Source organism: Trichomonas vaginalis, chromosome III (assembly GCF_026262505.1).
Source record: "Trichomonas vaginalis G3 chromosome III, whole genome shotgun sequence".
NCBI lineage: Eukaryota > Parabasalia > Trichomonadida > Trichomonadidae > Trichomonas > Trichomonas vaginalis.
The window spans coordinates 2447277-2468748 of record NC_067205.1 but is presented as its reverse complement, the minus strand read 5'-3'; the positions used below and the strand labels follow the sequence as shown (position 1 = coordinate 2468748).

Genomic DNA, 21472 nt, shown 5'->3' with positions numbered 1-21472 from the left:
TCCGAAAAAAACAGTTTATTTTTGTCTAATGGAAGCCAACATTAACAATTCTCAACCGCTAACCAAAGCCAAAGCCCCACAACCTCCAAGAACTGGCACAGCTGTTAGAATAACCGCCAAAAAGTCTAACAGCGAATTAAGAGAAATTCTTCAACAAATTTGCTCTAAATATCTCAAAGACGCCGAAGAAAACACACAACCAGACGCTATATACAATACTCAGTTCTGTGAAGTTCTGAACAAAGCAATTGCTAGTTCAATTGAACTTACTAAGACAATTCCAAGTCCAATTGAGCTTAGCGATGTCTTAGTTCAGTATTTTCCAACATTTACTAAGCTTATAATGTTGAGAACTTTATACCAAGTTCGTCAAAATCTTCCTCGTTACATGCAACGGTCATTCGACAAGAGAATTGCCGAATTCCAAGTCTTTAGTTACGGATATGACCAAGATGAATACATTGACGAGTTCGGAGACAACTGTACAAAATGGTTTGACTGCTATACGACTACACAATTTGAATTCGACTTTCTCGAATTCAACGCAGCAACCATTTATATCATTGCTCTTTACCTTTCCGAACAACAACAAGACCTCGCAGATGGAGATGTTGTTACTGTCGTCATGGAAACTCCTGAACAATTCGGAAAAAAGAAGTCTCTAATTGCCAAATTTGTTCCAGGACATCAGCTTTTCCAACGCACAGAAGTCTTCTGTATTCCTGGAACTAAGTTCTTTGTCAAGAGCGAACTCAAACAAAGATATAATGTGTCATTCAATTACACATTATATAATGTTTTCGACCCAGAAGAAGACTTCTTCCCAGAAGCAATGGAAGAGGAAGAAGAAGAGAAACACGAAGAAGAGAAACACGAAGAGTCCTCCGAATTCACACCAGAAGACTAACAATTTTCCGAATAAAAACCTCATTTTATACTAAACATCTTCGGGGCTAGAAGGGGCGCAGCCCCTGGAAGCCCCACTACCTTTTGATTCAAATTGGCTTCTTGATTCTGAACAGAATTTAATACTTGGTATAAACGTGATTGAACTTCTCTTTTCAATTTTGTTTTATAATCTGTCAATCGAGGCTCGCGAATTCTAATTGAAGGAATAAAACCTGTTTGAAGTAAATCGTTTTTAATACGATAAAAGTAATTGGGTGCAACTTCTTCTAAAAGATTTTTGACAAAAACATCAATTCTTTGATTTTTAACGCAGCCAAAATCGTGATATTTTATCTTTTTAAATAAAGATTCAGAAACGTTATTCACAACGGTTAATTCATTTGGTCTGGCAGCGGCTATCCACATCATAGCCAACAATTCCTTATACAAAATTCAAAAACTTGGGTGCAATCAGAACTGATTGCACCCAAGTTTTTGAACTTTCTTGAGGGAATTAAAGGGTGAGAGATTTATAGTCTATCTATATATCTCCCACCCTCTAATTCCCTCCCTGACAGCGGGAAACTTTGTCTGAATGTTAAACTATTCAGACAAAGTTTCCCACTGTTTGCGAAGGAATTGTTGGCTATGATGTACTGATTCATGATCAGTACATCAAGCCAACAATTCCTTATATAAAGTTCAAAAACTTGGGTGCAATCAGAACTGATTGCACCCAAGTTTTTGAACTTTCTTGAGGGAATGGAAGAGTAAGAGGTATACATTATGAATATATACCTCTTACCCTTCCATTCCCTCTCTGACAGCGGGAAACTTTGTCTGAATGTTAAACTATTCAGACAAAGTTTCCCGCTGTCAGCGAAAGAATTGTTCCATCTGGTGCATAGAGTGTGAATCTATGCACCAAATGGAGCAAGTCCCTCGCGAAATTGCCAAAACTTGCGTCGCATTTCAAAGATTGCGACCCAAATTTTGGCGATTTCTAGTAGAGATGGAGTATTTGAGTCACTGACCTATATGCAGTGGCTCAAAGGGCTCCATCTCTACTTTGAAGCAAGGAAACTTTCCTCGAAATTTTGATAATTTGAAGAAAGTTTTCAAGCAATTAACAAAGGATTACTCGCTATGAGGTAAAAATTCTAGATTTTCACCTCATAGCGAGAGCTTCCCTTTCATTGCTTGAAAACTTTCCCCAGCTTCAAAATTGGGGAAAGGGCTGTAAAGTCGACTCCGATACCAGCAGGTACCAGAGTATTTAAAAGAGAAGCCCTCGTACGAGTTTCTATGAAGACCTTCTCATTCAAGAAGATCTTAATAGAAAATCGTACGAGGGCATTGGAAACTCGCGTCTGGTACATGTTGGTACCAGAGTGTTTGAGATTTGAAGACTCTGGTACTAACATGTACCAGAATTTATGATGAATTTAAGATGGACCATTATAAAATGGTAGCGGTTTGTTTCAAAAAAATTTAGATGAGATTTGCATAGATATAGATTATATGATTTATACATATGAAAAATAATATATAAAAATATAATTTTGAGATAATTATGTAAATAATATTTTAAATATTTGAATTTGAGGTATAATTAAAAAAAAAAAAAAAAAAAGGTAGTGGGGCTTCCAGGGGCTGCGCCCCTTCTAGCCCCGAAGATGTTTAGTATAAATGAAGTTTTTATTCGGAAAATTGTTAGTCTTCTGGTGTGAATTCGGAGGACTCTTCTTGGATAGAGTTTTGTATTTCCTCCTCCTCTTCTTCTTCCTCCATTGCTTCTGGGAAGAAGCCTTCTTCTGGGTCGAAAACATTATATAATGTGTAATTGAATGACACATTATATCTTTCTTTGCGTTCGCTCCTGACAAAGAACTTAGTTCCAGGAATACAGAAGACTTCTGTGCGTTGGAAAAGCTGATGTCCTGGAACGAATTTGGCAATTAGAGACTTCTTTTTTCCGAATTGTTCAGGAGTTTCCATGACGACAGTAACAACATCTCCATCTGCGAGGTCTTGTTGTTGTTCGGAAAGGTAAAGAGCAATGATATGAATGGTTGCTGCGTTGAATTCGAGAAAGTCGAATTCAAATTGTGTTGTCGTATAACATTCAAACCATTTTGTACAGTTGTCTCCGAACTCGTCAACGTATTCATCTTCGTCATATCCGTAACTAAAGACTTGGAATTCAGCAATTCTCTTGTCGAATGACCGTTGCATGTAACGAGGAAGATTTTGACGAACTTGGTATAAAGTTCTCAACATTATAAGCTTAGTAAATGTTGGAAAATACTGAACTAAGACATCGCTAAGCTCAATTGGATTTGGAATTGTCTTAGTAAGTTCAATTGAACTAGCAATTGCTTTGTTCAGAACTTCACAGAACTGAGTATTGTATGTAGCGTCTGGTTGTGTGTTTTCTTCGGCGTCTTTGAGATATTTAGAGCAAATTTGTTGAAAGATTTCTCTTAATTCGTTGTTAGATTTTTTGGTGGTTATTCTAACCGCTGTGCCGGTTCTTGGAGGTTGTGGGGCTTTGGCTTTGGTTAGCGGTTGAGAATTGTTAATGTTTGAATTGTGGTTAACAGCGTTGGCTTCCATTAGACAAAAATAAACTGTTTTTTTCAAATAAGAGTTTGAGATGAACCGTTTTCGTCAACGGAGACTCCCTCTATTTTTTTATTTATTTAATAGTTACCGTTGGAAAACCGTTCCATCTCAAATATTGAATGAACTATAAACGTTTTTTTGTTTTCTATATATACTTTTTTGTCCAACGGTAAAACTTTTTACACAACGGTTTTTGAGAGTCGTCGCCGTTGACTTTTTTTGTAGAGCACTCAAAATAGTATAACTTTTGTCCGGACAAGTAAGGGTCTATCGTCGCTACAGGAAAAGTTTACGGGCGTTTGGAAAAATGTATAGAATAGCAGTCTTGCTGAACCAAAATATTTTCATAAAGCAAAGAAAGTTGGTATACCGAGATGGTGAAAGTTCTTGAAGCAGACAAATATAAACAAAACTGACGATATTTAAAAAGAAGTTTATATTACAGATTTTATGTCAAAACTGGGTACTGTCATATTTGACGAGAGAGAAGTCAGTTCAAGAACAACTTACTGACCTGCTGCCAAAATCTGCTCGATGGAACCTGTCGTTGATCCAATCTGAGGAGCCCCAGCAGGTTTCATCGAACGAATCTTCAAAAGAGCATCTTCCGTGAAAGAGTGTATTGGTTTTGTAAACTTCTTTGCTTTCAATTCATCTGGACCGTCTCTTGTCACCAGTAATATTGTATTTGAACTGTACCAACAGTTGAAATACACCCATAAAGTCTTCTTGAGTCAGCAATGGATGCCAAGCAAAAGTTTGAACGGTCTCCATTTGTATATTGAGTTTTTTTGACCTCCTGTATGAGTCCATACTTTCACATATGGCATAATAGAAACTTTGCATTCAGGGTTTAATGGTGTTGTTGAATTGTTGTGTAAAGTTCATAGCATCTATGTCAAGTCTTTGTATGACCTCATTATCCTCAACTGGTTAGAATATTCTTTCTCTTGGATAATATTGCCATCATGTTTATATGGTATTTAATACCAGGGTTGTAGAAGCAAGAATAGTTATTTATAGTTCGTCTGAACAGTACAAACATAGTATCTGCATGTTTCATTGCAGTTGTTAAGGCAATATCTGTTCTTTGCACCTGCGGTTCCTTGATTGGTTTCCAAACTTCACCTGCAAAGTCTTGACAGATATTTGGTGTATAGGGAACATAAGTGGGAACTGCAATAATATTTGGCAGCTAAAGCATTTGAAATATTGGGTCCAAATATAGAGCTGCAAGTCTGCTTTCTATTCTCTTGCGCATTCAAACTTTCGCATCGTGAACTTAACTGGGTCCCAAGCATGCTCCAGCAGCATTTGAATAATAGTTTACTTCAGTGTTGAGGTTTGGAGAAACCAAAGTCTAAGTCAACTTTGTTTTTGCAAAAAGTCGGCGAATGACATTTTATTTGTTCCCACTACTTCTGTAAGAGTGAATGGGTTCTTGTGTTGGTGCAATGACTAAGTTATTTTTGCTTGGAGTAAGTTCGATAGAAATTTTTGCTGCCCAGTTTGGCAAGTATCTTTAAAAACCTGAAAATGAAGGAAAGATGACAAAGAACTCTAAGTTTAAGTTTTACTTTGGTTACTGCTGCTTTGCAGTTTGTCCAGAAAGCGTTAACATAAAACTCTGGAACGTGGGTCAAGTCTTCTTTATTTTCTCAATGGTTGCATACTGGTCTGTTTGTTCTCTAGCTTGTGGTTGTACTGAGTTTCTCAAAGCGAACATTTCATAGTTTGCCCATGGTTATGTTTGAACTAAGTCAGAGTTTAGAATATATCTTATATCCCATGAAAACTTCTGGAGCATATTGGTATCCGACCATAGAAAATTCCATTGCAACCTTTTCTTGTCAGACAACTTGGCAGAAGTTTTATTTCAATGTCTTGTTCCACGTAATAAGAATGAGTTTGTCAATAGAAATAAATATGAAACCTGTCGCAAGCAATATCTACTGTTTTTGAAGAACCTTCTCCAAACTCACCTACGTTTCCATAAGAAACAGCAGTTGTATATTCGTAAGTTTCCAGGAACTATTTCTGACCTTCTAATGGCATTGTCGCATTCGTTATACCATTCGGAAACATTTCCATTCATAGCCATCCAAAACTGTGGCGTTATATTCTGAGCGGCGTACATTTATATGAGTAAAAATATAGAATAGTTGGATTTATATGTCATAATAGAACCCACTCCGACCAAGCTTTACTTTCTTCCTGACTGAGTTTTTAACTCTTCTTTTTCCTTCATTTGCCCTCCTTGCTTGAAGTTGTTGCATCTTTGCATTATGTTCATCTAGTATGTTGCAAATTTCCCATGTCCTTTTGCCTTTTGGCTCTGGTCGCCATCTCAGGTAACCTATATCCTAGAAGAGTTGGTCCATAGTCTGTATTTGAGTCTTCGCGTATTGTTTGCATGATCTTCCTGAGTTTCCGGTCAAGCTCTTCAAAACAGTGCCTGTCCATATGGAATATGCTCGTTTCCAAATATATGTTTTTGTAGCCATTCTGGTTTTCTTTCCACTGTTTACAACTATATCTTTTTTGTGAATGGGAAGGCTTTCTACCCAATCTTTTCGAGTCTTGCGTCGTTTATTTCTGTGTTGGTTTTATTTTGTCAAGGATACATGTTTTTCAATACTAACATTTCATTTGGTACTGTCCATCTTGAGTTTTCTTAAATATTCATCCTTCTCGGTTCATTGTCTGCAAAGTAAGTTTTTATGACATTTTGTAAACTTTCCGTTTGCAAGTCATGTACAATAGGTTCTCTTCCTTCTATCTCCCTAACTTTCTTTCTAAAACTCTTCACCAAATATACCATCTCATGGTTCTGTGTAGTCTTTGAGATAAATTGTTCTAGAACGTCAGGTGTTATATTTCCATCAGCCATGTTCATTTCATACTGGTCCAAAATATCTGCATCTTTCATATCTTTCAATGGCATTAAAGCCGCGCTGAAAATACTAGCCTATATCTTGGTTCACCATTGACTTTCATTGCGTCTACAACTTCTTGGAATTGAGGTTGTAAGTTTATGAACACCTATCCGGGTTTAGTTATGACCCCCATCTCTTGTAGTTCCATCGCTCTGCAAAGAAACTAAAAGTAGTTATGCGTTCCATCTGGTTAGGTTCTGAATAACTTTAAACAATGTTTCATTTCTATATGTTTTCTTGAAATTTAACCTTTTATCTTCACCGAGTTTAATCCGAATGATTGAACGTTAAATGCTCGTAAGTAAAAAAGGGTTGTTGTATTTGTGTACATTTTTTTTCAGTTCTTCCATTCTATTGCTGGATATTTTCATCTGATGTTGGAGTCTTTTGTATGTCGGCAAACATTTTTCGAATATTCTTCTACTATGTCAGCCGAATTTTTTTTAGACTCTTGGAAATATTCCATATTCTCCGATACTGTCTTTTTGAGGTCAAGATTTTTCGGCTGTTCCAAATCTTCATTAGTCTGTGAAGTTAGTTTCCAAAGGAAGGATGTTGTTTCCTTCAGGCTCTTTCTAGCTTTTGTTGCTGAACTATTTCTTCCATGTCTGGTTGTATCTGAACTAGTTCTTCCTGTGGAGTTTTCTTGTACCTCATCTGCCTGGCATTTCATTATATTCCGAGAGACCGTTTTCAACAAGTCCCTTTCTAAGTCATCCGGACTCATAAACCTTTTTGCTTTTCGTTCCGTCTCTTATTTTTTACGCGTTTCATGAAGGAGTTAAATTGTCATTTAGCTCTGACATCAAATATCTCGCGAGTAAATTCGTTTCATGTCATTTGGATGATATGCTATTAAATCATATCCCTTAGCGAGCTTGTATTTTCCAGGTTTGAAATTATATCCCCTTTGGTGCCAGAGCCATAAAGCTAAATAGGTTCGGGTCAGTATTTCGATCCTTAACTTTCTAATAGCTTCTTTATATCTGTCACTAAAGTCAATACTATCTGGGTAACCATAGTCTTCTTTAGCATTTTAAGAATTCTTGGTTTCCTTGTTCTCTACTTCTTTTATGTCCTTGCTCTGTTTGTGGTTGTTGTTGTGCTGGTTGTGGTGCAGTGTTTTGAACTGTTGGTTGTTGTGTTGGTTGTCTGTGCTGGTTGTGGAGGTGGTTTGTTGTGCTGGTTGTTGTGCATGCCTGTGTCTGTGTCCATGTGACGATGTAAATGTTCTAAGGTAGTCCCCTGGTGCAGGTGCTTCTCTTGGAGGCTTGTTGGTGGTATATGAAGTTCCACCAGCTGGCACATATGTTTCATCTGCAGCGTAATGTCCTACCTGACTTTTCGTTTTTAAGAAAAGCATTTACTAGGTCTGTTTTGGTATGTTTTGTAACTCTTTTTCTTGACTTTTCACAACAGTTGCTCTAACGGCGTCATAGCACTTTGAACTGCCTGTCTCGTTGCTGCATCTGTTATTTCGTCATATTTTGTGCTACTTCTTTAACTCTTTGTCGAAACCTTCAGACTTCAGTTGTTCTTTCCAGATGAGAAGTCGTTCACTTTGTTTCACCTTACTATGAAGAGCTTCGAAAGCGTTCTTAAAGTCAGCATTTGTTAAAGCTTCATTTGAACTATCTTCATCCGCTTGATATTTTTTTGTCTTTTGACCCTATGAGTTGGGCCTGCTTTTAGCGTTGGCTTGGGCATCTAACAAGTCATTGTTAGCTTTTATATATTCTGCACTTTTCATTGCCTTTTGCATGGCTGCGTCGTTTATTTTTACTTGTTCTTGTGCTAAGTTTTCATACTGTACGGTTTGGTTTGCAACTGTAAAAAGTTTTTCTGCCTTTACATTTGCTTCAACTTCTTTTTTATACTCATCGCTATCCATTATATGTCTTCAGGGCTTTTTGTTTTTATCTCTTCATCTTTCTCAGTATTTTATATTGAGTAGTATGGTTTTTCAAATTTATGACATCTTGTTCCATTTTTGCTAACTTCTGCGCTTTTTCTGACACTTTTTCGCCATATTCCTCTGTACTTAGTTCTTTCAGTTGTTCTTCTTTCTTCTTTTTCTCTCTACGTTTAACTCATTGAGTTTCTTTGTGTGTCTGTCATATTCTAGTTTCTTTTCGTTTTTCACTTATTTTGCTTCTGTATGTCTCTATGTTTGACTTTTTTGCATTGTTATTTGATTTTTGAGTGAACTCAAATTCATTTGACTTGAGGGTTATATGCTGTTCGTCTGCAGCTCACCATAGCTGCCACATTTTCGCTAAAAGTGCCGCCTCTTAAACCTCCACTCTGTGCACCAACACTCGGTTTAAAAGCATAGGATTGCTTGACATTTTGTTGCAACATAGTGGGGTCATTCAGCATTTGTTGTTGCAACTGTTGTTGTGGTGTCCAGTTTTACTATTGGATGTTTCAATGCTTCTTCCTCTTACGTATATTCTTACGTAGCTACGTGGCATTTTAAGTGAAGTTAAAAAAGCGGTTTTTGAAACGAGATGGTTTATATGAACACCTTTTGGTTCAGCCACAAAAAACTATCTCGGTACAAAGTGTTGTCGTTTTTGTAAAATAACCGTCCCTAATCTCATTCTATAAGGGGAAAGTCTTCCTCAAAGTAATACTATCTTGGAACGCCTGTAAACTTTTCATGTAGCGATACGATAGATCCCTTACTTGGTCCGGACCAAAGTGCTAACTATTTTGAGTGCCTCTACAAAAAATGTCAACGGCTACGACTGCTCAAAAAACCCCGTGTGTAAAAAGTTTTACCGTGTGGAACAAAAAAGTATATATAGAATAAACAAAAAACGTTTATAGTTCATGATCAATATTTGAGATGGAACGTTGCCAACGGAAGCTATTGAAGATAAAATAAAAAACTAGAGGCGCGTTACCGTTGACGATAAACGGTTTATTTTTAAACTTCCTCTATGGTAGTAGTCCGAAAAAAACAGTTTATTTTTTGTCCTAATGGAAGCAACATTAACAATTCTCAACGCTAACCCAATAGCCAAAGCCCACGAACCTCCAAGAACTGGCACAGTGTTAGAATAACCGGCCAAAAAGTTCTAACAGAATTAAGAGAAATTCTTTCAACAAATTTGCTGTAAATATGTCTCAAAGACGCCGAGAAAACACACGAACCCAGACGCTATAACAATAGCTCAGTTCTGTGAAGTTCTTGAACAAAGCAATTGCTTAGTTAATTGAACTTACTAAGACAATTCCAAGTCCAATTTGAGGCTTAGCGATGTCTTAGTTCAGTATTTCCAACATTTGACTAAGCTTATAATGTTGAGAACTGTTATACCGAAGGTCGTCAAAATCTTTCTCTCGTTTAGCATGCCAACGGTCATTCGAACGAGGAATTGCCGAATTCCAGTTCTGTTAGTTACTGGATAATGACCAAGATGGAAATACCATTGACCGGACGTTGGAAGACAATGCTGTACATAAAAGTGGTTTGGACTGGCTATACGCACTAACACAATTTGAATTCGACTTTCTGATTCAACGCAGTCAACATTTATGATCATTGCTCTTTACCTTTCCGAACAAACACAACAAGACCATCGCAAGATGGAGATGTTGTTTGTTTACTGTCGTCATGGAAACTCCTGAAACATATTCGGAAAAAAGAAGTCTCTAATTGCCAAATTTTGTTCCAGGACATCAGCTTTTCTCAACGCACAGAAGTCATTCTGTATTGCCTGAATCTAAGTTCTTTGTCAAGAGCGAACGTCAAACAAAGAGTATACTGGTGTCATTCAATTACACATTTATAATGTTTTCGACCCAGAAGAAAGACTGTCTTACCCAGAAGCAATTGGAAGAGGAAGAAAGAAGAGAAACACGAAGAAGAGAAACATGAAGCAGTCCTCCGAATTCACACCAAGAAGACTAACATATTTTCGAAAATCAAAAACCTCATTTTATGACTAAAACATCTTCGGGGCTAGAAGGGGCGGCTACGCCCTTGGAAGCCGCCATACCTTTTGATTCAGAATGCTGCTTCTGATCTGAAACAGAATTTAATACTTGGTTATAAACGTGATTGAACTTTCTCTTTTTCAATTTTGTCTTTATAACTCTGTCAATCGAGGCTCCGAATTCTAGAATGCAATTAAAACTGTTTTTGAAGTAAATTCGTGTTTTAAATACGCATAAAAGTAATTGTGGCTGCGCAGACTCTCTTCTAAAGAATTTTTGACAAACAACAATACAATCTTTTGATTTTTAACTGCAGCCAAAAATCGCTGATTATTTTTATCTTTTTAATAAAGATTCAGAAACGTTATTCAGCAGACGGGTTAATTCATTTTTGGTGTCTGGGCAGCGGCTATCCACATATCGCCAACAATTTCCTTATACAAAATTCAAAAAACTTGGGATGCAGTTTGAACTTTGAAATATCTAATGTCATGAAATATGAGAACAAGTGGTTGTAAAAGTTAGGTGTCAAAGTTTCTGCTAAGTCGTCAAAATATTCTGTATCTTGCATATGAGAATCTGACGTTCTGACAACTACATATCTTCTGTCAGAACTTTCTAACTTCATCGGAACAGCATTGTTTGAAACCATAATGAAATTTGCAACATTTTCACAAACTCTTTGGTCTTTATATTTTCTTTCAACAACTCCAACTTTGTCTGTTATAAGACTCTTCAAAGCATCTGAGTTTAAAACCTTTGTTGTATCTATACTTTGAAGTTCGTTACATACTATAAGTTTCATATTCTCTATTGAAGAGTTAAATTTACCGCAGATGTTTTCTAAGTTTGTCATATTAGGGTTCGAATAGCCCTCTAACAGTTTGCATAAGATATCTGTAAAGAAAGTGTTCTTACCAGTTCCTTGTTTTCCAATTATAATGAGAGCAGTTTCATTTTTAGCACTTGGATGTTGTAAGATGTTTGCAAACCAACATAAGATATACTCATAGACTCTTTCGTTTCCATTGCATATAATTTCTTTGACATGGTCTAACCAAGCTTCTATAACATTTTCTTTCCATTCTACTTGTTCGTATTTATATCCAGTGAAGATAGAATAGAAGTTTGGAGAGGTGTATAGAACTTTATACCTCGAACTGAAAAATCTTCTAACTTTGACAATAAGATATCCCAAGCATCTAACATCTTCATACCAACTTGTACGACTTTTATTTTCTTAAGTTTCTGTCTACATTCTTGTTCTGAAACTATGTTGCTCTTGGTTTGTTAAAGACAACATCCCATTCTTTCATGACATAACATTCTGGGGCAGAGTCGACATAAATGACTAAACGTTTCAAATTCTCGACTGCTTTGTTATAGTCTCTAAATGGACACATATTTCTGAACGCTTGGAAGTCATAAAAATCTGAAACGTCTATTCTGTACATTTTTATAAAAATAAAAAAAATATTTTTTTTATTCTTGACTTTGTTTGTTGCATTTGTTGTTCTTGAGCTATTTGTTGTTGAAGTTGTTCTTGTAGTACAATACTTTCACCAGTTGCATCTTCCAATTCGAAACTTTCTGCCGTCATTGACAAATACATAGGACATAAAAGTTTTACAGGAACAAAGTTTGCGTCAACTAAGGTTAAGTTTATGTTTGCTAAAGTGTTTGAGTTTACTAAAGCTGAAAACTCTGCATTCGAATGAACAATAGGCAAACCAGCAGAGAAAGTGTTGTTTATACGCATGAGTATCTTTTGGTCATAGTAGTTTCTGTCGACATTCGAATAGCACTTTGAACCTAAGTTTGAAACAATATATAAAATAGGTGTACTTAAAGTCAATGGAACAGAAGACCTTGTATGACACCTTTTCCTGTTATAGGAAACTGTTGGTAGTAAAAACCAGATATAAGTTTTGTATTATAGCTCATATCGTTTATACTAAACTCAGTCGGACATCCAAACATAATGAAACCTGCTCTAGTTGCAGCACATGTTACATCCGTCCTTAAAGTATTAAATAAGTCAACAAAACCTGTTGGTGGTATATCTGAGTAAGTATCTTCAAAGAAGTATTTTTTACCATTCACAACAACAAAGTCTTCTGGTGTCAAAAGAGCAAAACAGGCTTTAGTCGTCATCGTGTTTAAGGTCAGTTTACAATATCGTCCTTGAGGACTTTGTAAGTTTGTTGTTATAGAATTATATGACTCAGGGTTTTTAGTCGTAATAGTATAAACCACTATGTCTTCTGCCATTTACTTAGCAACTAAATTTTAATGAAATGTTGTGGTCGTCAAATATTTTTATGACGTCTGGGAAACTATATTTTAAGTTCAACGTTTCACCTCCTTTCATAACGTATATCTTGTCAATGACATTATATGAAACACCACAGCAACAACGTCGGGTTCTATTTCTTTGATGTTTATATCGTCTGCCTCTGTCAAAAGTTTCAATAGTTCTTTCAAAACTTCATGAGGTGCAATGACATATGAGTTCACTTTTACAGGGTTGTGTTCGACCAAGTTTAACATTATACCCAAAGCTTGACAAATCTTCTCCTGAGTTTTAAGTTTGTCTTTAAGTTGTTGGTAGTCGTTTCGAATATCTGCAACAGAACTTAAGTCTCTGCTAACTTCAGGATATGTTGGTTGTTCTTTTACAGGAACTATTGTTATACCATCTTCGTCTTCGTATGGTTTCCCCACTTCAACATCTCTTTCTTTGACATTGACAACAACACTTTGACTGTTTGTTTGAGTTGGTGAATTTAACTTCACATCTGCCACCGCCATTAAACCTTTTGAAACACTACGCTTCTATTTTTCGGAAATGACATTTTACTTAGAATAAAAAGATGGACGTTTCGAGTATCTCTTCGAATTGAAGCAGAACAAAGTTTACACACACAAACAATACAAATACATTGACAGAATAGTTCTTTACAAACAATGGAAAATGTTATAGAATAGCATATTTGCTGAACCAAAATATTTTCATAAAGCAAAGAAAGTTGGTATAACCGAGATGGTGAAAGTTCTTGAAGCAGACAAAAATATAACAACAAAACTGACGATATTTCTAAAGGTAAGTTTATAATACAATTTTATGTCAAAACTGGCGTACTGTCAATATTTGACGGAGAGAAGTCAGTTCAAGAACAACTTACTGACCTGCTGCCAAAATCTGCTCGATGGAAGCTGTCGTTATGCCAATCTGAGGAGCCCCAGCAGGTTTCATCGAACGAATCTTCAAAAGAGCATCTTCCGTGAAAAGTGCTATTGGTTTTGTAAACTTCTTTGCTTTCAATTCATCTGGACCGTCTCTGTCACCAGTATATTGTATTTGAACTGTACCAACAGTTGAAATACCACCCATAAAGTCTTCTGAGTCAGCAAATGGAATGCCAAGCCAAAAGTTTGAACGGTCTCCATTTGTATATTGAGTTTTTTGACCTCCTGTATGAGTCCATACTTTCACATATGGCATAATAGAACTTTGCATTTCAGGGTTAATGGTTGTTGTGAAGTTGTTGTTAAAGTTCATAGCATCTAATGTCAAGTTGTATGACCTCATATCCTCAACTGTAGAATATTCTTCTCTTGGATAATATTTGCCATCTATGTTTATATGATATTTAATACCAGGGTTGTAGAAGCAAGAATAGTCATTTATAGTTCGTCTGAACAGTACAAACATAGTATCTGCATGTTTCATTGCAGTTGTTAAGGCAATATCTGTTCTTGCACCTGGGTCAGCACTTTGGTTTCCAACTTCACCTGCAAAGTCTTTGACAGATATTTGGTGTATAGGGAACATAAGTGGAACTGCAATATATTTGGCAGCTAAAGCATTTGAAATATCTGGGTCCAACATATAGACTGCAAGTCTGCTTTCTATTCTCTTGCATTCAAATTTTTCGCATGTGAACTTAACTGGGTCCCAAGCATCTCCAGCAGCATTGAAATAATAGTTTACTTCAGTGTTGAGGTTTGAGAAACCAAAGTCTAAGTCAACTTTGTTTTTGCAAAAGTCGGCGAATGACATTTTATTTGTTCCCACTACTTCTGTAAGAGTGAATGGGTCTTGTGTTGGTGCAATGACTAAGTTATTTTTGCTTGGAGTAAGTTCGATAGAAATTTTTCCTGCCCAGTTTGGCAAGTATCTTAAAAACCTGAAGATGAGGAAAGATGACAAAGGAACTCTAAGTTTCAGTTTTACTTTGGTTACTGCTGCTGCAGTTTGTCCAGAAAGGTCAACATAAACTCCTGGAACGTTAGGGTCAAGTCTTCTTATTTTCTCAATAGTTGCATACTGGTCTGTTTGTTCTCTAGCTTGTGGTTGTACTGAGTTTCTCAAAGCGAACCATTCATAGTTTGCCCATGTTACTGTTTGAACTAAGTCAGAGTTAGAATATATCTTATATCCCATGAAAACTTCTGGAGCATATTGGTATCCGACATAGAAAATTCCATTGCAACCTTTCTTGTCAGACAACTTGGCAGAAGGTTTTATTTCAATGTCTTGTTCCACGTATAAGAAGAGTTGTCAATAGAAATAATATGAAACCTGTCGCAAGCAATATCTACTGTTGTTGAAGAACCTTCTCCAAACTCACCTACGTTTCCATAAGAAACAGCAGTTGTATATTCGTAAGTTCCAGGAACTATTTCTGACCTTCTAATGGCATTGTCGCATTCGTTATACCATTCGGAAACATTTCCATTCATAGCATCCAAAACTGTTGGCGTTATATTCTGAGCGGCGTACATTTCATATGAGTAAAAATATAGAATAGTTGGATTTATATGTCATAATAGAACCCACGTGGACCAAGCTTTACTTTCTTCCTGACTGAGTTTTTAACTCTTCTTTTTCCTTCATTGCCCTCTGCTTGAAGTTGTTGCATCTTTGCATTATGTTCATCTAGTATGTTGCAAATTTCCCATGTCCTTTTTGCCTTTTGGCTCTGGTCGCCCATCTCAGGTAACCTATATCCTAGAAAGAGTTTGTCATAGTCTGTATTTGAGTCTTCGCGTATTGTTTGCATGACTCTTTCCTGAGTTTCTGGTTCAAGCTCTTCAAACAGAGCTGTCCATATGGAATAAGCTCGTTTCCAAATATATGTTTTTGTAGCCATTCTGGTTTTCTTTCCATGTTACCAACTATATCTTTTGTGAATGGGAAAGCTTTTACCCAATCTTTCAGTCTTGCGTCGTTTATTTCTGTAGTTGGTTTTATTTTGTCAAGGAACATGTTTTTCAATACTAACATTTCATTTGGTACTGTCCATTTGAGTTTTCTTAAATATTCATCCCTTCTCGGTTCATTGTCTGCAAAGTAAGTTTTTATGACATTTTGTAAACTTTCGTTTGCAAGGTCATGTACAATAGGTTCTCTTCCTTCTATCTCCCTAACTTTCTTTCTAAACTCTTCACCAAATATACCATCTCTATGGTTCTGTGTAGTTCTTTGAGATAAATGTTCTAGAACGTCAGGTGTTATATTTCCATAGCCATGTTCATTTCATACTGGTCCAAAATATCTGCATCTTTCATATCTTTCAATGGCATTAAAGCCGCGCTGAAAATACCAGCTATATCTGGTTCACCATTGACTTCCATTGCGTCTACAACTTCTTGGAATTGAGGTTGTAAGTTTATGAACCACCTATCCGGGTTAGCTTTATGACCCCATCTCATTGTAGTTCCATCGTCTGCAGAAACAAAAGTAGGTTTGTTTCCATCTTGGTTAGGTTCTGAATGAACTTTAAACAATGTTTCATTTCTATATGTTTTCTTGAAATTTAACCTTTTATCTTCACCGAGTTCATCCGAAGATTGAACGTTAAATGCTCGTAAGTAAAAAGGGTTGTTGTATTTGTGTACATTTTTTTTCAGTTCTTCCATTCTATGCTGGATATTTTCATCTGATGTTGGAGTCTTTTGTATGTCGGCAAACATTTTTCGATATTCTTCTACTATGTCAGCCGAATTTTTTTTAGACTCTTGGAAATATTCCATATTCTCCGCATACTCTTGTTGAGGGTCAAGATTTTTCGGCTGTTCCAAATCTTCATCTAGTTCTGTGAAGTTAGTTTCCAAAGGAAGGACTTGTTCGTTTCCTTCAGGCTCTTCTAGCTTTGTTGCTGAACTATTTCTTCCATGTCTGGTTGTATCTGAACTAGTTCTTCCTGTGGAGTTTCTTGTACCTCATCTGCTGGCATTTCATATATTCCGAGACCGTTTTCAACAAGTTCCCTTTCTAAGTCATCCGGACTCATAAACCTTTCTTCTTTCGTTCCGTCTCTATTTTTTACGCGTTTCATGAAGAGAGTTAAATTGTCATTTAGCTCTGACATCAAATATCTCGGAGTAAATTCGTTCATGTCATTTGGATGATATGCTATTAAATCATATCCCTTAGCGAGCTTGTATTTTCCAGGTTTGAAATTATATCCCCTTTGGTGCAGAGCCATAAAGCTAAATAGGTTCGGGTCAGTATTTCCATCCTTGAACTTTCTAATAGCTTCTTTATATCTGTCACTAAAGTCAATACTATCTGGGTAACCATAGTCTTCTTTAAGCATTTTTAAGAATTCTTGGTTTCCTTGTTCTCTACTTCTTTTATGTCCTTGCTCTGTTTGTGGTTGTTGTTGTGCTGGTTGTGGTGCAGTGTTTTGAACTGTTGGTTGTTGTGTTGGTTGTTGTGCTGGTTGTGGAGGTGGTTGTTGTGCTGGTTGTTGTGCATGCCTGTGTCTGTGTCCATGTGACGATGTAAATGTTCTAGGTAGTCCTGGTGCAGGTGCTTCTCTTGGAGGGTTTGGTGGTATATAAGTTCCACCAGCTGGCACATATGTTCCATCTGCAGCGTAATGTCCTACCTGACTTTTCGTTTTTAAGAAAGCATTTACTAGGTCTGTTTTGGTCTGTTGTAACTCTTTTTCTTGACTTTTCACAACAGTTGCTCTAACGGCGTCATAGGCACTTTGAACTGCCTGTCTCGTTGCTGCATCTGTTATTTTCGTCATATTTTGTGCTACTTCTTTTAACTCTTTGTCGAAACCTTCAGACTTCAGTTTCTTTCCAGATGAGAAGTCGTTCACTTGTTTCACCTTACTATGAAGAGCTTCGAAAGCGTTCTTAAAGTCAGCATTTGTTAAAGCTTCATTTGAACTATCTTCATCCGCTTGTATTTTTGTCCTTATTGACCCTATGAGTTGGGCTGCTTTAGCGTTGGCTTGGGCATCTAACCAGTCATTGTTAGCTTTTATATATTCTGCACTTTTCATTGCCTTTTGCATGGCTGCGTCGTTATTTTTACTTTCTTGTGCTAAGTTTTCATACTGTACGGTTTGGTTTTGCAACTGTAAAAGTTTTTCTGCCTTTACATTTGCTTCAACTTCTTTTTATACTCATCGCTATCCATATATGTCTTCAGGGCTTTTTGTTTTATCTCTTCATCTTTCAGTATTTTATATTGAGTAGTATGGTTTTTCAAATTTATGACATCTTGTTCCATTTTTGCTACTTCTGCTGCTTTTTCTGACACTTTTTTCGCATATTCCTCTGTACTTAGTTCTTTCAGTTGTTCTTCTTTCTTCTTTTCTCTACGTTTAACTCATTGAGTTTCTTTGTGTGTCTGTCATATTCTAGTTTCTTTTCGTTTTCACTTATTTGCTTCTGTATGTCTACGTTTGACTTTTTGACATCTGTTATTTGATTTTTGAGTGAACTCAAATTCATTTGACTTTGAGGGTTATAAGCTGTTCCGTCTGCAGCTCCACCATAGCCTGCCATTTTCGCTAAAAGTGCCGCTCTTAAACTCCACTCTGTGCACCAATAACTCGGTTTAAAAGCATAGGGTTGCTTGACATTTGTTGCAACATAGTGGGGTCATTCAGCATTTGTTTGTTGCAACTGTTGTTGTGGTGTTAGTTTTACTATTGGATGTTTCAATGCTCTCTTCTCTTACGTATATTCTTACGTAGCTTACGTGGCATTTTAAGTGAAGTTAAAAAGCGGTTTTTGACAGATGTTTTATTGTGACTTCTTCGTAAAGACTTTGTTGAGATTTCTTCGTAAATGAGTGTAAATGACCCAAAAATATATTTTATGTTAGAATGTTAGATCTAACATGTTTTCTAACATGTTTTCTAACATGGTCTAAAACATACAAAACTCATGAAATTTCATACGGAATTCAATAAAAATATATTTTATGTTAGAATGTTAGATCTAACATGTTTTCTAACATGTTTTCTAACATCGTAGAAAACTCATGAATTTCTTCGTAAAGACTTTGTTAAGACTTCTTCATCTAATTTCTCATGAACTTTCTTCGTAAAGACTTTGTTGAGATTTCTTCGTAAAGACTTTGTTAAGACTTCTTCATCTAATTTCTCATGAACTTTCTTGTCTATGTTTTGTTAAGATTCATCGTAAAGACTTTGTTGAGATTTCTTCGTAAATGACCCTAGTAGTATATTTTTGGTGTAAATTTCATGAAAATTCACGATGTTAGAAAACATGTTAGAAAAGGTGTTAGATCTAACATTCTAACATAAACATTATTTTTGGTGTAAATTTCATGAAAATTCACGATGTTAGAAAACATGTTAGAAAAGAGGTGAAATCTCACCTCTTCACCTAAAATATATTTTTGGTGTAAATTTCATGAAAATTCAACGGGTGAAAAATTAGGTGAAAAAACAGGTGAAATCTCACCTCTTCACCTAAAATATATTTTTGGGTCCTTTACGCTCATTACGATGAAATCATGACAAAACATTTACGAAGAAGTCTTGACAAAACATTTACGAAGAAGTCTTGACAAAACATTTACGAAGAAATCATGAGTTTTCTACGATGTTAGAAAACATGTTAGAAAACATGTTAGATCTAACATGCTAACATAAAATATATTTTTGGGTCCTTTACGCTCATAACGAAGAAGTCTTGACAAAACATTTACGAAGAAGTCTTGACAAAACATTTACGATGAAGTCTTGACAAAAACATTTACGAAGAAGTCTTGACAAAACATTTACGAAGAAGTCTTGACAACATTTACGAAGAAATCATGAGTTTTCTACGATGTTAGAAAACATGTTAGAAAACGTGTTAGATCTAACATGCTAACATAAAATATATTTTTGTCTGATTTACGCTCATAACGAAGAAGTTTGACAAAAACATTTACGATGAAATCATGACAAAAAAGTCAACGGCTGGTCGGTTGGGGTTCGGTCCTCCTCTTGGGTCTTGGGAAAAATTTCTTATGGGCTAGAGGGCGCAAAGCGCCTGAAAGCCCTCCGAATAAAAACTTCATTTATGTGGGCTAGAAGGGGCGCAGCCCCTGGAAGCCCACCCCAAGAAAAAAAAAACTTCATTATATCAATCATCCTCAGGGCTAGAAGGCACGAAGTGCCTGGGAGCCCCACTACCTTTTTTTTTTTTTTTTTTTTTTTTTTTTTTATTCTTATTTTAAATATGATATTATCCTTAGAATTGTAATAAACAGAAATTCATCAAAAGTGACGGCTCTCAATTTTTTGACATTTGTAAATTCTAAATTGAATGAGAAAAATGAAATAATACTAAGCATAATACAATATTCTAGATTTAATTATAATTAGGAAAAAGTTAGTTTTGAGAGTACTTTTCATAGGCATATAGAATGAAATCTTCTGAAAAATAATATCACATAAACTCATATTATTTTCTAATATATAACTATTTTATATAAAAATCAAATTCAATGATCTTAAAAGCGAAGGATAAACCTCAAAATTTACGAATATAATGCTTATCTATCATAAAACCATATGAAATATCAATTTTTGCTTTACGCCTAATTTTTGACGACAATTAGCAAAAAATGTTAAATGTTAACACTCAGTCCATTTGAATATGAAAAATAAAATTGACTTTGATTAAATGTTTTTATTTATCATGCAATTCTTCTTGCGACCAAAGATTTGAATAAAAGTTCAAAAAATAAGATAGCTTAAAAAATAATATACGGTAGTGTTTACTAATAGATGAATAGTATATAAATTCTATTAAAATGGATTTGATCCAAAAAAATATATAAAATTTGATCATAAATAAAATCGTTTTAAATTACTTCTTCATTTAAATTATAACAATTATTTTTGGTTTTATATTTTTTTGGATCAAATCCATTTTAATAGAATTTATATACTATTCATCTATTAGTAAACACTACCGTATATTATTTTTTAAGCTATCTTATTTTTTGAAATTTTATTCAAATCTTTGGTCGCAAGAAGAATTGCATGATAAATAAAAACATTTAATCAAAGTCAATTTTATTTTTCATATTCAAATGGACTGAGTGTTAACATTTAACATTTTTTGCTAATTGTCGTCAAAAATTAGGCGTAAAGCAAAAATTGATATTTCATATGGTTTTATGATAGATAAGCATTATATTCGTAAATTTTGAGGTTTATCCTTCGCTTTTAAGATCATTGAATTTGATTTTTATATAAAATAGTTATATATTAGAAAAAATATGAGTTTATGTGATATTATTTTTCAGAAGATTTTGTGTTCTTCTTCAAAATTTTATTTTTTTATTAAAAAGAATCTTTACAAAATATACATTTACTTTAATTAATATTTAAAAACGTGCTCTATCAAAAGTTCCAAAAATTCAATATTTTAGCTTTTCTGAGGTGTCACTTTTGATGAATTTCTGTTTACAACACATATGCATAGACCATCTCTTTGATATTTAACTTCAATTTCCCGAAATGAAAAGGATTTGAACAAAAACGATTATTTTACGATCATTTTTTGTAAATTTTTTTAAATTGAGACTGACATCTCTAAAATCATCTAAAAATCCAAATATCAAATAAGGGTTTCGTTTTGATAAAATTGTCACTTTTATAGCATATTTGTTTTTGGATGTTTTGCGAAACCAAAAAAAAACTATGATATACAATGTGTGTGTAAAGAAAATACTTTATTTACTAGTTAAAAAATCATTTGGTATTGATCAAGTTATTTTTTCTGGATAAGATATTATATGG

The 21472-nt window shown here is 35.2% G+C and overlaps 3 protein-coding genes and 2 pseudogenes across 5 annotated transcripts, besides 6 other annotated features; 1 reads left to right on the top strand and 4 right to left on the bottom strand.

The window, feature by feature from the left end:
* Nucleotides 1-992: part of a mobile genetic element that runs on past the window's edge.
* TVAGG3_0627390 (uncharacterized protein) lies at nt 389-907 on the top strand (the record flags this gene model as incomplete). Its single annotated transcript, XM_001282157.1, has 1 exon — nt 389-907. The coding sequence occupies one exon, from the start codon at nt 389-391 to the stop codon at nt 905-907; it is 519 nt and encodes a 172-aa protein (XP_001282158.1).
* Nucleotides 993-2502: a mobile genetic element.
* Nucleotides 2503-19886: a mobile genetic element.
* Nucleotides 2602-3123, bottom strand: TVAGG3_0627360 (uncharacterized protein; the record flags this gene model as incomplete). The annotated part of the gene is made up of 1 exon (XM_001580674.2): nt 2602-3123. The coding sequence occupies one exon, from the start codon at nt 3121-3123 to the stop codon at nt 2602-2604; it is 522 nt and encodes a 173-aa protein (XP_001580724.2).
* Nucleotides 10462-10859: a mobile genetic element.
* TVAGG3_0627340 lies at nt 14423-15182 on the bottom strand (annotated as a pseudogene). The gene has a single exon. A coding segment is annotated over exon 1 (760 nt).
* On the bottom strand, nt 15215-16112 carry TVAGG3_0627330 (annotated as a pseudogene). The gene has a single exon. A coding segment is annotated over exon 1 (898 nt).
* TVAGG3_0627320 (protein of unknown function, DUF4106 family) lies at nt 17002-17274 on the bottom strand (the record flags this gene model as incomplete). Its single annotated transcript, XM_051240617.1, has 1 exon — nt 17002-17274. The coding sequence occupies one exon, from the start codon at nt 17272-17274 to the stop codon at nt 17002-17004; it is 273 nt and encodes a 90-aa protein (XP_051087204.1).
* Nucleotides 19887-19922: 36 nt separating the features above from the next.
* Nucleotides 19923-19959: a mobile genetic element.
* Nucleotides 19960-21106: 1147 nt separating this feature from the next.
* Nucleotides 21107-21144: a mobile genetic element.
* The last annotated feature ends 328 nt before the right edge of the window (nt 21145-21472 follow it).